This window comes from Rhinatrema bivittatum, chromosome 19 (assembly GCF_901001135.1).
Source record: "Rhinatrema bivittatum chromosome 19, aRhiBiv1.1, whole genome shotgun sequence".
NCBI lineage: Eukaryota > Metazoa > Chordata > Amphibia > Gymnophiona > Rhinatrematidae > Rhinatrema > Rhinatrema bivittatum.
The window spans coordinates 38,483,001-38,498,503 of record NC_042633.1 but is presented as its reverse complement, the minus strand read 5'-3'; the positions used below and the strand labels follow the sequence as shown (position 1 = coordinate 38,498,503).

The 15,503-nt window shown below is 54.7% G+C and overlaps 1 protein-coding gene across 5 annotated transcripts in view; it reads right to left on the bottom strand.

Moving 5' to 3' along the window:
• The window catches only part of LOC115080141 (CD97 antigen-like), a 46,675-nt gene extending 32,596 nt beyond the window's left edge, over positions 1 to 14,079 (bottom strand). For 4 of the 5 annotated variants that reach the window (XM_029584205.1, XM_029584206.1, XM_029584207.1 and 1 more), the window contains exons 1-2: positions 13,923 to 14,078; positions 1,401 to 1,469 (exon numbers count right to left, since the gene is read on the bottom strand). In XM_029584205.1, the coding sequence (XP_029440065.1) occupies positions 1,401 to 1,469; positions 13,923 to 13,953 (100 nt within the window). In that variant the 5' untranslated portion in view covers positions 13,954 to 14,078. Of the gene's footprint in view, positions 1 to 1,400; positions 1,470 to 13,922 lie in introns of all 5 variants that reach the window. The other variant, XM_029584204.1, reaches the window with a different exon arrangement.
• Between the last annotated feature and the right edge of the window lie 1,424 nt (positions 14,080 to 15,503).

Genomic DNA, 15,503 nt, shown 5'->3' with positions numbered 1-15,503 from the left:
CAAATAAGCATGGGTGTAGCTTGCTTATTGCGGCGGTTACTACCCCTAACTAATTAGGCTAGATATTTCACTTGGATGCAGCTCCAACACTGCTCTCTACATTAATGGTGGGGGTGGAAGAGAAATAGAACCAAAAGGTTACTAAGAGCCAAGAGAAACATAAGTATGAGAGGAAAAAAAAGGAGTGTGAAGCTTGCTGGGCCGTTTGGTCTTCTTCTGCCATCATTTCTATGTTTCTACGTTTCTAGATGAGACCTTCACAGAATGACTGGCTCCTTTCACAGGGGGTTTCAGATCTCCGTGCTCTTGGTACCGCGTGGTTTGGGGGGGGGGGGGAGAACGACATGGTGAGAATTTTGGAAGTTAAAGAAATAAAACTCCACCTGGACACTGGCAGTGAGGTTGGGGCCGAGGTCCTGCTCAGGCTTAACCTTGTGAGGGTGCACGTGGACGCAACGTTTTCCTGATTTATTTAACAGGTCGGGGGGACTGATTTGGTCGGCGAAGAGGCAGTGGAGGAAAATCCAGCTGAACGACGGTGGCGCGCCAGCTCCCAAACCTTGCCCCGCTGTCAAACGGAGCGAGCGAGGGACACCTAGAACCTGGCAAGGGACGGGGGGACCGGCATCATCAACAGCCTCGTAGGGGCCCAGACCATGACGAAAGGCCAAAGCCCCCCGTGTCGAGGCGCGGTCTTGTGCGGGACGGCAATTGCCATCCACCACTTGCTCTCCCCCTCCCCCCCCCGGCTCCATGCAGGGCAACGCTGTCACTGAACCAGCGTGGAGCCGAGTGTCGTGGGCATGGCGGCACCGGGCAGTTTTGCGTTTCGCGCGCCCACGGATTCTAAGATGTCTCTCTGGCCCTTCCTTCCGAGGCGCGATGGCCCCATGGCCCCATGGCTGTGACTCTAAAAGCAGCCCCTGAGCTGATGAAAATCTCGGGAGGATGTCACGGTTTGCGAGTGGGGAGCGTGTGTGGGATCTACGGCGGGGTTTTTTTGCCTTTTGTTTTTTGAAGGGATCCAGCAGGGACCGAGAGCCAAGGACGCGCCTGCAAGTCACGCGGGGACTCGTCGTCGGTAGAGCTCCTGGCGCAAGCCGCCTTGTCGCCCTTGCAGACCACAAATTATGTTTCATATTGTTAATCTTCCCCCCTGTGCTAAATTCGTTTGTAATTTCTGCCTGATTACCGCTGCTAGGGCCAAACTTTCAGCCCGTGCCCGATTGCGTCCGTTGTTCGCCAAGGGCACCGTCGTCTGCCTCCGCGTAATTCAATAAGGAGCAACGCGTGTCTGTCCCTTTCTGAAAATGACCCGCAGGAGGTTTAGGTCACGCTGAAAGATAGAGGAGGGCCATAGGTGGCCGGGGGGGGGGGGGGGGGGGGTCTGTCCACATTACCGGATGTCATGTTGCCGCTCTTCTGCTGGTTGTTCATGTCCTGTGGTTCGCCCCCTGAGAAGCAGATTCCTGCAGAATATAAAAAATACAGACAGAAAGATCTCATGAGCCGGGCATTATCCATTTCCCTCTCCCCCCCCCCCCCCAGCCCCTGGCTTTAGCCAGGAAGTCCACGAGGGAGCTCTCTGTCTGCCCAGCGGCCCCCGTCTCTGCCTGACGCGGCGCCGCCGGAGGGGGACGCGGCGAGGAGCCGTGGCAGCGGGGGAAGGGGGCTTTGACTCGGACTCCGGGACAGACCCAAGATCTTCCTCCAGGAACTGGCTCGGCTGCCACCTCTGCTTTCTGACCTATTTATTTATTTATTTATTTAGTTACTAGCTGTACCCGGCCATGCGTTGCAGTGGTTCAGTCTGGTTAAATGGAAAAGAAAGAAAAGAGCGCACGTTTGTAATACGTTTAATTTCACAATGCTTGTTGGGTATACAATATTTTTTTGTTGTTCCATTATCTGTGCAGGTATAGAGATTGTCTGGTTTGCCGACTCTAGCTTTGCTGGGAGTGGGGGTGGAGCGATGCCCATGGGCAGCTTGACAGCACTGCCTTCCCCCTCCCCCCTGCAGTTGCGGGATATTTACTTGGCTTCTCCTTATCTGCGGGACTCGGGGCGCGGGGGAGGAGGGCGAGCTCTTCTCTGTCCAGCTCTTTGCGCTTTGGCTGCTGCAGGCTGCAGCTGCTTGTGATCTCTTCACAGCCGCTTTTTACTGCATTTTCTCTGCTCCGGCCGTCCCAACTCCCTCCCCGCCTTCCCCAGCGGCGGAGGAACGGGCTGAGCCATTTCCCGGAACAGCGACTTGTCTGCCCTTCCCTCCTCACCTCCGTGACACCCAGCACGTAGCGCACAGCTCTATGGTTCGCACATGCGCGGTAGAGCTGCTCTCTATTGCGCATTTGCGGGCCGTCGGTCAGAGCCCATTTATATTGTAGATAGCGTGTGTTGCTGTTACGTCCAACAGATGGCGCTGTTTTTCCCAAAAAGCCTGTTTTTACCTGTCACAGGTGTGACATCTATATAATATAGGTATATAAAAACACGCGCGTATTCGAATGCAACGTTGTGTCAAACTTTCAAAGCAATCGGTGAAGAGCTTTCGGAGATTTAAGATTTTGAACAAACGGACATTTACATTTTTATTTATATAGATAGATTTAATACATTTCTTTCCTACTCCCCCCCCCCCCCCCCCCGTCTTGTTTCCGAAGCAAGGATCAACACCATCAACAATGCCATCAAAACTGAAAAGTGACCTGCAAATCATCACATCCAGCGACCCAGCCGAAGAGAGAATAACCTCAGAGTCCTCAAACCAAATCCCCACTCTAAGCACGGGTTCAACCAGTATCGGCCCCCTCCCCTCCCAAGAGCTAGAGAACTGGGAGCCAGGGGTCTCGCTGGTTTTCATCAAAGGGACCCTCCCCCCCCCCAAACCTCTAGCCAAGATGCTGGGGACGCATCATCCTGGGAGAGAAGGGCAACCAAAATGATAAAGGGAATGGAACAGCTCCCCTATGAGAAAATGTATTTATTTAAAAACTTTTCTATACCGTCGTATAGTAGAGCACCATCACAACGGTTTACAGTTAGGCAGAAATATGTGGTTTCTCAATTATCCAAAGGGTGCCATTATTATACGATTACATAGTTCGATGATATACTCTAAATGGGAAAGGGTGTGGTTACCATTTACTATTAACTGTCTTTATAATTTAATACTTAAATTGTGAGAAAGTAACAAAGGTAAGCAATACTTTTCAGCTTGGAGAAGAGACGGCTGAGGGGGGATATGATAGAGGTGTTTAAGATCATGAGAGGTCTAGAACGGGTAGATGTGAATCGGTTATTTACTCTTTCAGATAATAGAAAGACTAGGGGGCACTCCATGAAGTTAGCAAGTAGCACATTTAAGACTAATCGGAGAAAGTTCTTTTTTACTCAACGCACAATTAAACTCTGGAATTTGTTGCCAGAGGATGTGGTTAGTGCAGTTAGTGTAGCTGTGTTTAAAAAAGGTTTGGATAAGTTCTTGGAGGAGAAGTCCATTAACGGCTATTAATCAAGTTTACTTAGGGAATAGCCACTGCTATTAATTGCATCAGTAGCATGGGATCTTCTTAGTGTTTGGGTAATTGCCAGGTTCTTGTGGCCTGGATTGGCCACTGTTGGAAACAGGATGCTGGGCTTGATGGACCCTTGGTCTGACCCAGCATGGCAGTTTCTTATGTTCTTATGTTCCACTCTAGTCCCCCAGCCCCAACTGGATGCCACCACCCTGCCCCTGCCACCACCTCCCTCACCAGCTGACCCTATGTCCCACAGCCTTCCTGGCACGTGGGCCACGCTAGGCCCATCCCCCGTGGCCCACGTGCCACGCCCTCCTGTAAGGGGCGGTCGGTGAGGGCTGAGCTGTCCGTTATGAAGGGCACCCGCTTTTTAAAATTCAGACCGAGCGCGCTAGCTCTGGGGGGGGGGGGGCATTCGACAGAGCGTCCGTCACTTCCGTGCATCGGGACGGCCATGGGCCGAGCCTGGCAGAACTCAGACATGACTTACTCTCCCCCCCCCCCCCCCCCCCAAACACGTCCCCGTCTGATCTGTCTGTCTGTCTGCTTCCTGTTCCTCCCCAGCCCGGCCGATACCTGGAAACGGTCCACGGACCCCCCCCCCCCCCCCCCCCCGGGCGTTGCTGCCTCCATCCTCCGGCTCTGCTGGTGCAGGGGTGGTCGGGGGGGGGGGGGGAGTGGGCCTTGTGGACAGGAAAGAGCCGCTCCCTCCCCCCTTCCCTCCAGCTCCTGGGACTCCTCCAGCCCCGTCCAGCCGCAAACAAGTGGTCCTTTTGTCCTGCTCTCCTTTTGTACCTCTGCCCGGCGGCGTGGCCTCCGAAAAGCCAGGAATCTGTCCCACGAGCAAAAGGGAATGAAAGGGGGCACTGAGAATTTATTACTGGGGGGAGGGGGGGAGTGTATAAAAGGGAAAAACTTGGACGCAGGCGCAAGTGGAGAGTTTGTGATCCCATGGGACACTCCCCCCATCCCAAAGGATAAAAAAAACAAAACAAAACTCAATGCAAGAAAACCAAACTTTGTAGTGAAAGAGAAAAACGCCAGAAGAAAAGCATCGCAGGAAGTTGTGTCAGTATCCCCCCCCCCCCCCCCCCCCCCAGCGATTATTCCCTGGATCAGAGAAAGCAAAGATCCCCTTAAAGAGTGGGAGGGCGCGTGGAGAACCACGGAGGGGCAATCAGGAGAGAGGGTGGCAGGGGGGAGCCGGGAGTATCGGCTTCGGGAGGGGTGGGACCCGGCCGCAGGGTCAGGGGATACCCCGGACGGGGGGGGGGGGGGGGGCGTTTGGTGCGCTGAGACGCAGGACCCCGCATCTCATGATAAACTGGCAGCGGCTGCTGCTATCGGCTCATCAGCCCGATTGTCATCAGGAACCGGACCCGCCCTGAGCAGAGAGTGCCAGCTGGCCCTGCCCACTTCTGTAGATAACACAACTGGTGCTTCCGAGAAAACACCACTAACCCTGCACGAGGGTGGGCGCCACTGCGCGGATCAGAACCCCACTCCACACGCGAGCGTCACATAGGCGCGATAAAGCATGAAGACAGCACGAATAACGGAAGAGCAGGTCTTCATCAGAGCAAGCATGAATACAGCACAGACAGCAGATCTTTATCAGAGCCCCATGCAGGCGTCACACTGATACATGTAAAGCATGAATACAGCACAGACAGCTGAAGAGCAGATCTTCATCAGAGCCCCATGCAGGCATCACACTGATACACGTAAAGAATGAATACAGCACAGACGGCTGAAGAGCAGATCTTCATCAGAGCCCCGTGCAGGCATCACACTGATACACGTAAAGCATGAATACAGCACGGACAGCTGAAGAGCAGATTTTCATCAGAGCCCCGTGCAGGCTTCACACTGATACACGTAAAGCATGAATACAGCACAGACAGCTAAAGAGCAGATCTTCATCAGAGCCCCGTGCAGGCATCACACTGATACACGTAAAGCATGAATACAGCACGGACAGCTGAAGAGCAGATCTTCATCAGAGCCCCGTGCAGGCTTCACACTGATACACGTAAAGCATGAACACAGCACTGACAGCAGATCTTTATCAGAGCCCCATGCAGGCATCACACTGATACACGTAAAGCATGAACACAGCACTGACAGCTGAAGAGCAGATCTTCATCAGAACCCCATGCAGGCGTCACACCGATACACGTAAAGCATGAATACAGCACAGAGAGCTGAAGAGCAGATCTTCATCAGAGCCCCATGCAGGCGTCACACTGATACACATAAAGCATGAATACAGCACAGACGGCTGAAGAGCAGATCTTCATCAGAGCCCCGTGCAGGCATCACACTGATACACGTAAAGCATGAATACAGCACAGACAGCTGAAGAGCAGAATTAGAATAGGGTTTTTCCTAAACAGAAGGAATTCTCATAATAAAAGGGGAACACGTTTTATTTAAAAAGTGAAAGAGTAAGAAACAAGAAGTTCCAGCCCACTTTCCAGAACGTGTGCATCTGTGGTGTGCGGAGAAAAAGGGAATCTGAAAGCCGCTCCCCCCCCCCCCCCCTCATCTCTCCCCCGACACATATAGCCTGTGGGTTCGGTATGAATAAGACACCAAAGAAGAGGGAGGTATTAGGGACACCAAATCACATACAGTCTCATAAGTCTTTTTCCTGCAAAACATAGTATACCAAAAGAAAGAAGACTGAGGAATAAGACCAGAGCAGTGCAAGAGAGGGAAAAAAAATATTGCCGCTCCTACCATAGATCCCTGCTAAAGCTGTAGCCCAGCGCGGGGGAGTTCACGCAGTTGCACTGCCAGGGACCCCCCTGTGGTTATCCCAGGTCTTGAAGTCTCCATTTTGCTCTCCATTATCTTCCCTGTGCAGTGCATCCACCGCTCTGATATTTGAGCGTCTCTATCGTATTGCACCCCCCACCCCCTCCCCCCATCTCTGATCTCTAGGGTAAATATATATTTAGGCCCTTAAATATCATAGGGTTTTCGGTGCAGGTGCTGCACCGTTTCGGTTGCCGTTCGTTGCGCCGCCTCCAGCCCGTCTCCGCCCTTTCGGAGGTTACGGCCTCCAGAACCGGACGCGGCGGTCCGGGTGAAGGGGGGGGGGGGGGGTCTTGCCGACGGCCTTGTACGGACTGTGCCTTTACCCTGTGCATTTCCCTCACCTCTTCTTGCCCTTTTGGGCCTTTCAAGCTCGTGGGACATGAGTCGGAATCGTAAAAGAGAAATCACGGTGAGATAGAGGGAGCGAGCCATCCGGGCACCCCCCCCCCCCCCCCCCCGGGAGGTTTCTCGTCACTTGATTTTATTATGTGTTTCAGCCGTGCCAACCTGAGGGAGGTGAAAGGCTGTTGTAAGCACAAGGCCGTGCTCACCCGCCTTATTATCCAGGCTGAGATTTTTATCAGAGCAGGGAGCACAGAGGGCACCATTCATATGTAAGAGGAGAGCTTGGGGGGTGAGGATTTATTATATTTACACTGTTTTATGTTCTGTGTGTTTTAGCAGGAGGGACTTTGCTCCAGGAACAATAGATTCCTTCATATCCCCGCCCCCCCCCCCCCCCCCAGCCTGCTTGGGAGGGAGCGCGTTCGGGAGGTGTGGCCCCCCCCCCCTCGCCCGACCTCCTCCTTGGGGTTCCCAGGGAAGCGGTGGTTCTCACGGTCCTGCCCTCCTCCTCATACCCCTTTCATCTCTTCACCCCCTTCCCCCACCGCACTGAAACAGCTGGGATCCCCAGGGCACACACCCCCCCACCCTCCCCCGCCTCTGCCCCATCCAGGGGCTTTACCCGTAAAAGGCTGCCCTTTCATTAGAGCAGCTGTGAGCCCAGGCTCTGCTCTGAAAGGTATTAATGCTTTCTGGTGGGCAGAAAGGAGGGGGGGGGACATGACTCCCCCCCCCCCCCCGCTGAGAGAAAGATCATTCCGATAAGGGGGAGGGGGGGGTGGGATGCTGCTCATCATCTGAATTCCCCTCTCTGCTTTTCTCTCACATCCTCGCCAGCGTTTCAGAGGTGGGGAGGATGTCAAGGGTGGAGGGCAGTAAAGAAAAGCAAGGAGGAGAGGAAAGGCGGAAAGCCAGGGGCTGTGAGAGCAGGTGGGGCGCAGAGGAGGTCAAGGGCAGGTCTCCTTTGTCCGTACACACTGATTCCGAACTACGGAGAGTTCTAATCCCCGGCAAGAGAAGGACTACGATTCCCAGAATGCTTTGCTCTGAGGCACTTAAAAATTAACAATCAGCACTGGGGTCAAGGGTCCCAGATGTCGCAGATCTTGCCAGAATATTCTGCCTCGCGGCAACCCCCCCCCCCCCCCCCACATTTGGTGACAACAGTCGCCAGGTGGCGCTGATCCCATGCGTGCACGCTCTCGCTCCCCGACACCCACCCCAGCGAGCCCAGCTTGGTGGCTGACGTGCCATGTAATCTTTCTGTAGGCCATCGCTGCACAGTGGCAGTGGTCGGCGAAGCTCAGGCTGTGTTTGGCATTCAAGGGCTTCGGCCACAGATGGACACCCCCCCCCCCCCCCCCCGCATCCCTATCTTTGGATTCCGCTGTCATTTCCGCAGTAGCCGTGGATGTGCACGTGGGCCGGGAATGTGTCTCCTCATGCTCAGCGACTGGGAGAATGACCCCCTGGTACTAGTGCACTGGTGTGTATGCCCCTTCATGCTCAGCAGCTGAGAGAATGGCCCCCTGGTACTAGTGCACTGGTGTGTGTGCCCCTTCATGCTCAGCAGCTGAGAGAATGGCCCCCTGGTACTAGTGCACTGGTGTGTGTGCCCCTTCATGCTCAGCGGCTGGGAGAATGGCCCCCTGGTACTAGTGCACTGGTGTGTGTGCCCCTCCATGCTCAGCGGCTGGGAGAATGACCCCCTGGTGCTAGTGCACTGGTGTGTGCATGTGTGTGCCCCTCCATGCTCAGTGGCTGGGAGAATGACCCCCTGGTACTAGTGCACTGGTGTGTGTGCCCCTTCATGCTCAGCAGCTGGGAGAATGGCCCCCTGGTACTAGTGCACTGGTGTGTGTGCCCCTCCATGCTCAGCAGCTGGGAGAATGACCCTCTGGTACTAGTGCATGTGTGTGCCCCTCCATGCTCAGCGACTGGGAGAATGACCCCCTGTACTAGTGCACTGGTGTGTGCATGTGTGTGTCCCTCCATGCTCAGCGACTCGGAGAATGACCCCCTGATACTAGTGCACTGGTGTGTGCATGTGTGTGCCCCTCCATGCTCAGCGACTGGGAGAATGACCCCCTGTACTAGTGCACTGATGTGTGCATGTGTGTGTCCCTCCATGCTCAGCGACTGGGAGAATGACCCCCTGTACTAGTGCACTGGTGTGTGCATGTGTGTGTCCCTCCATGCTCAGCGACTGGGAGAATGACCCCCTGGTACTAGTGCACTGGTGTGTGCATGTGTGTGCCCCTCCATGCTCAGCGACTGGGAGAATGACCCCCTGTACTAGTGCACTGATGTGTGCATGTGTGTGTCCCTCCATGCTCAGCGACTGGGAGAATGACCCCCTGTACTAGTGCACTGATGTGTGCATGTGTGTGTCCCTCCATGCTCAGCGACTGGGAGAATGACCCCCTGTACTAGTGCACTGGTGTGTGTGCGCCCCTTCATGCTCAGCGGCTGGGAGTATGACCCCCTGGCACTGGTTGCTGTGTGGGTGTATCCTGCCGTGTTGCTCAGCGGCTGGGAGAGTGACCCTTGGCACCACTGTAGTGCTGGGTGTGTGTGTGTGTGTGTGTGTGTCCCACCCTGCTCAACAGCTTTGGAGGATGATCCCTGGCACTGCTGTGTTGACATCTCCATAATAACAGATAGGGGCACTCTGCAGCCTCACTGTTTCCGAATACACGCATGCATTCACTTTTAGAACTGAAATGTTATACGGGCGCGCACACACACAGTGTGCAGCTATAAATAGAAAACTTGTATTTTATCTCTGTGAATAGCAGCCAGCAGCAGAAATGAATCACTTCTTGGAAGCTTAGTCAGGGCAAACGAAAGCATAAGATGCCCTCTTTAAAAATAATTCTATTTATCTGCTGGGGCACAGAGCGTGTACCACCCGGGGGTTATACCGAGGACGGCACGGCTCTCTCTACCACTCCACTCCCAGGGACGTTGCGGGATCAGACCGGGGGCTGCCATGCTCCGCAGCACAAGGCACGATCACCGTTGCACTGGTGCGGCGCCCCCAAAGCGCTCCCCCTCCAGGCCGAAAAACCCTGCATCCTGGTCCCAGAGACGAGGCTGTCTTCCCTTCTATCCATGCCAGTCTGCTCCACCCACATCAGCTAATTACGTACAGAGCACAATCTACACTGCGGGAAGCTCTAGAGTTGTTGCCAATTGCCTTCAAATGCACGCTCCACCCTTAAGGGTCATCGGCTGGCACGGAGACCTAGTCCAGGGACTGAAGCCACAGAAACGCGGAAGGGATGCGGAGCACACGGCCCACCCCGTCTGCCCCTCTGTCACCGGTCTCACTCCGTCCGTGGTCTTCTCCCTCCCTTCCCCTGCCGCTAAGGCCCCTTTGTGTCTGCCCCAGGCGTGCTTGAATTCTTATTCTGTCACTGGTTTTGGCTTTCCCACCACATCCGATCGAGAGATTTATTTGGAAGGAAGGGAGTCAGTACGGATGTACAAGGAAGAGAAAGGCGAGGAGGAAGGAGGGTGAAAGGGAAAAGAGGATTGCAAAGGTGAAGGGAGGAAGGCCAGAGAGAGTAAAAGGGGAAGCGGGTTTGTGACGTGTCTCGGTGCAAGCGCCAGAAGGGCTCGTGATGTGCAAGTACGTTTGTGGTGCAGAGAGGAAGGTATGTGTTTGAGGAGGGCGAGGGGGCTGAGTCTGCAGCATGCAGGGGGGGAGGAAGTGTACATGTGTTTGTGGCATGAAGGAGGGGTGTGCATGCGCTTTGTGGCCAGTAGAGTGTGTGCACGTGTCTTCGTGGCATGAAGGTGGGCGAGTGGCTCTGTTTGTGGCATGAAGGAGGGGTGTGCATGCGCTTTGTGGTCAGTATAATGTGTGCACGTGTCTTCATGGCATGAAGGTGGGCGAGTGGCTCTGTTTGTGGCATGAAGGAGGGGTGTGCATGCACTTTGTGGCCAATAGAGTGTGTGCACGTGTCTTCATGGCATGAAGGTGGGCGAGTGGCTCTGTTTGTGGCATGAAGGAGGGGTGTGCATGCGCTTTGTGGCCAGTATAATGTGTGCACGTGTCTTCATGGCATGAAGGTGGGCGAGTGGCTCTGTTTGTGGCATGAAGGAGGGGTGTGCATGCGCTTTGTGCCCAGTAGAGAGTGTGCACATGTCTTCATGGCATGAAGGTGGGCGAGTGGCTCTGTTTGTGGCATGAAGGAGGGGTGTGCATGCACTTTGTGGCCAGTATGTGTGCACGTGTCTTCATGGCATGAAGGTGGGTGAGTGGCTCTGTTTGTGGCATGGAGGAGTTTGCGTGCGCTTTGTGGCCAGTAGAGTGTGTGCACGTGTCTTCGTGGCATGAAGGTGGGCAAGTGGCTCTGTTTGTGGCATGAAGGAGGGGTGTGCATGCGCTTTGTGGCCAGTAGAGAGTGTGCACATGTCTTCATGGCATGAAGGTGGGTGAGTGGCTCTGTTTGTGGCATGGAGGAGTTTGCGTGCGCTTTGTGGCCAGTATAATGTGTGCACGTGTCTTCATGGCATGAAGGTGGGCGAGTGGCTGTTTGTAGCATGAAGGAGGGGTGTGCATGCGCTTTGTGGCCAGTAGAGAGTGTGCACATGTCTTCATGGCATGAAGGTGGGCGAGTGGCTCTGTTTGTGGCATGAAGGAGGGGTGTGCATGCGCTTTGTGGCCAGTAGAGTGGGTGCACGTGTCTCCGTGGCATGAAGATGGGCGAGTGGCTGTGTTTGTGGCATGAAGGAGGGGTGTGCGTGCGCTTTGTGGCCATTAGAGTGTGCACATGTGTCTTCGTGGCATGAAGATGGGCGAGTGGCTCTGTTTGTGGCATGAAGGAGGGGTGTGCGTGCACTTTGTGGCCAGTAGAGTGCGTGCACGTGTCTTCGTGGCATGAAGGTGGGCGAGTGGCTCTGTTTGTGGCATGAAGGAGGGGTGTGCGTGCGCTTTGTGGCCAGTAGAGTGTGCGCACGTGTCTTCGTGACATGAAGGTGGGCGAGTGGCTCTGTTTGTGGCATGAAGGAGGGGTGTGTGTGCGCTTTGTGGCCAGTAGAGTGTGCGCACGTGTGTCTTCGTGGCTTGTAAGCCGTGGTGTGCACCTGTTTGGGGAAGGGGGTCCAAGTCCGTCCTTGGATCAGTTGATTCTCCTCTTCCCTCTGATCCCTCCCTCCCCTTCCGTCTCCCCATTCCACCCTCCTTCCTTTAGATTCATCCTTCGCTAGAAACGTGCACGCGGGTATTTCCACGCCCAGCCAGGACTTTGTCCGGTGGCCCCTTGCGTGGGCGTTTCCTGGTGAATTATAAGAGTCAATTTCCAGGAACATGAAAAGGAAATGCAGAGCAATCAGTAGAGTTACCCGCTCCACCAACCCAACTCAAAAGCCGAAAGGGAAGTTTGCTCAAAACGCGAAGGCCTTGAGCAAGCACACGGAGCGCGCGCAAAAGGAGCCGGCGCACGGCATTCAGTGGCCCAGCGCGGGCAACAGTTGGGGGGGGGGGGGGCGGGGGTCCTTGGCTCTGACGTCCTGGGTTAGGGAAGGCTTCGGGACTACCCCCATCCCGTGCCACCCTCTTCTCCCCGGCCCCCCAGGGGAGAAACCCTGAGCGGTGCAAGGTAGAAAAAAAAAACAAAACAAAAAAACCACAACAACAACAACAACAAACATCCCGCTGGGTTCAATAAAGCTGAAAGTGGAGGCTGCCCGGAGGGAGCCTCCTGCGCCCAGCGCCGCCTCCCTCCCTCCCTGTTCAAGGCCACCCCGGGCCCCGCGCGGGTTTCTTCCTGCCGGGCCCTGGACCCGAGAAGCACCCATGGGCATCTGTTTCCCCTCTTCCCTCCCCCCCCCCGCCACCGTCCTGAAATAATGACCCGCAGGAGAGAGAGAGAGGGATCTGGGTCCAGCGCCGCCCCGCCCCCCCCCCGGTCGGGGGCGAGGTTAGCCCTGCTTGTAGCCACCAAGACCCCGGGCTTTCCTGGGGGGGGGGGGGTGGAGTCTTCATTCGTGAAGGGGGAATCCTGTGGGGGGGGGGGCGATGTTACAGAATTTACTAAGAATTCTGGAAACCCCAGCGTGGGGGGTGCCCCTCCCCCTCCACTCGTACTCGTTTCCGGAACCGAAGCTGCAGAAGGCAAAGCCCTGGCAGTGAAACGAATGGGTCCGGGGGACGGCCCCAGCTCGGCTGACTCAGTCCTGGTTTTCAGGGAGGAGGTGCAGTTCTTGCCTGTGCTGGGGGGGGGGGGGAGGGGGGGATCAGAACCGCAATTCCCTGCACCCGATTGGGGAGGAGATTTGAAAACCCAGGGTTGACCCGGGCCAGGACCCCTAGACCGGCTCCGGTTCATGGGGGATGGTGCGGAGAGGAGGCTTAGGGCTGGGGGGGGGGTGATGTCTGAGGGGGTCAAACAGTTTTGACCCAGCCCCTGCCACCCCCACCCAACACACACACACATGCTTGGAGCTGGGAGACCCTCCTGCCCTTCCGTCCCAATCGCCCCCCACGGCCCCTCCCCCCCCCCCAGAGCCCAGGTGGGACTTGAACCCCTGACTCCCAAACAAACAAGACCTCCTCTCTCCTTCCCCCTCCCCCCCTCCCCCTCTGGGGTTACCCTCCCATCTCACTCTCCCCTCTGCTTAAATCTTTCCGGCCACCCCCCTCCCGAATCAGACCCTGGGATGTGCCTCCTCAGATAAACAGGGTTAAACAGCCCGGGCTTCCCCCGTCCATGTCCACACAGCAGGAGACGCACGCACACCCCCTCCCCCCCCCCCCCCCACAAAAACAGGAGAGCTAGAAGGACAGGTTGGGCATCGGAGGAGAGGGAGATTTTCATTCTCCTTCTGGGCCTCCTCAGGAGATATTTCCCCCCAATAGTAAATGGAGCAGGAAACGCCCCACCCCCCTCGGACTAAGAGATGTCACCCCCCCTCCCCTCCCCCGCCCTCCCCACTCTCCAAGCTCATGAGGCGAGCCAGACTATCTGGGCTGGGGGGGCGCAGAGAGAGAGAGACTGATGCAGAAGGGGGGGGGGGGGGCAGGCAGACAGGCAGATCGCTCTCCCGGGCAAAGTTTTCCCCGCTGGATTCCTGGACAGAGCAATTGTAGGTGCCTTGTCCGGGCAATACAGAAAGTGCTTAAAACAAGAGGTAGGAGAAAGAGAGAAAAAAACCAACCCCCAACTACATGCAAGAATAGTGAAATTAATTGTGAGAGTAATAGTGAGGGCTCACAGCCGTCCTTACCCAGAATCAACAGGCAGCCCACTAAATCCATAATCAGAAGGGTGGGGTGTGGAGAGAAGGAAAGCCAGAGTGCCCTGGGGGGAGCCAGGAGGGGCAGCGTTGCTCCGAAGGACCCGCTGGCACCACGTACAGCCCCAGACTGAGGGCGTCGGGCGGCAAGGGTTGCAGGGACAGCGCAGCCAGCGGGGCGGACCTGCTCTGGACCCTCCCAGGAAGACATGGGCTGACTCATCAAATCAGTGCCAGAGTGGGAGGGAGAAGGGCAGGCATGTCGGCAATCTGGGTGTGCAGCGAGTGTGTCTTGTGTGTGAGGATGTCTGTATCTGAGTGTGTGTGTGTGTGTGTGTGTGAGTATAGGTGTATATGTGAGGATGTCTGTATCTGAGTGTGTGTGTGTGTGTGTGAGTATAGGTGTATATGTGAGGGTGCCTGTATCTGAGTGAGTATGTCTGTGTGTGTGTGCATGTTTGCATATGTGTGTGAGGGTGTCTGAATCTGATTGTGTATGTATATTTGGGTGTGTGTTTGGGTGTCTGAATTTGAGAATGTGTGTATGTGTGTCTGTATCTAACTGTGTATATATTTGGGTGTGCACGTGATGGTGTCTGTAACTAAGTGTGTATGTATATTTGGGTGTGTGTGTGAGGGTGTCTGTATCTGAGAATGTGTGTGCATACTTCAACGCCTGGAGGAATGAGGAAAAGTGGATTTATATGCAGACAACAACCAACAAGGGCTGAATTTCATAGTCTGGGTAAACAAATAAGCATGGGTGTAGCTTGCTTATTGCGGCGGTTACTACCCCTAACTAATTAAGCTAGATATTTCACTTAGATGCAGTTCCAACACTGCTCTCTACATTAATGGTGGGGGTGGAAGGAAAATAGAACCAAAAGGTTACTAAGGGCCAAGAGTAACAGATAAGTATGTGAGAGAAAAAAAAGTGCAAAACTTGCTGGGCAGACTGGATGGGCCATTTGGTCTTCTTCTGCCGTCATTTCTATGTTTCTATGTGTGTATGAGGGTGTCTGTATCTGGGTTTGTGTTTGTGTGTGTGTGTGTATGAGGGTGTCTGTATCTGAGTGTGTGTGTGAGGGTGTCTATATCTGAGAATGTGTGTGTATATTTGGGGGTGTGTGAGAGGGTGTCTTTATCTGAGAAGGTGTTTATGTGTATGTATATTTGGGTGTCTGTATGAGGGTGTCTGTATCTGAGAATGTTTGTGTGTCTGTATCTGAGTGTGCGTTTGTGTGTGTATGAGTGTGTCTGCATCTGAGAATGTGTGTGTATATTTGGGTGTGTGTGTGTGAGGGTGTCTTTATCTGAGAATGTGTATGTGTGTGTATATTTGGGTGTGAGTGAGAGGGTGTCTTTATCTGAGAATGTGTTTGTGTGTGTGTATATTTGGGGGTGTGTGAGAGGGTGTCTTTATCTAGAATGTGTTTATGTGTATGTATATTTGGGTGTGTGTATGAGGGTGTCTGTATCTGAGAATGTGTGTGTATATTTGAGTGTGTATGTGAGGGTGTCTGTATCTGAGAATGTGTGTGTATATTTGGGTGTGTGTGAGGGTGTCTGTAT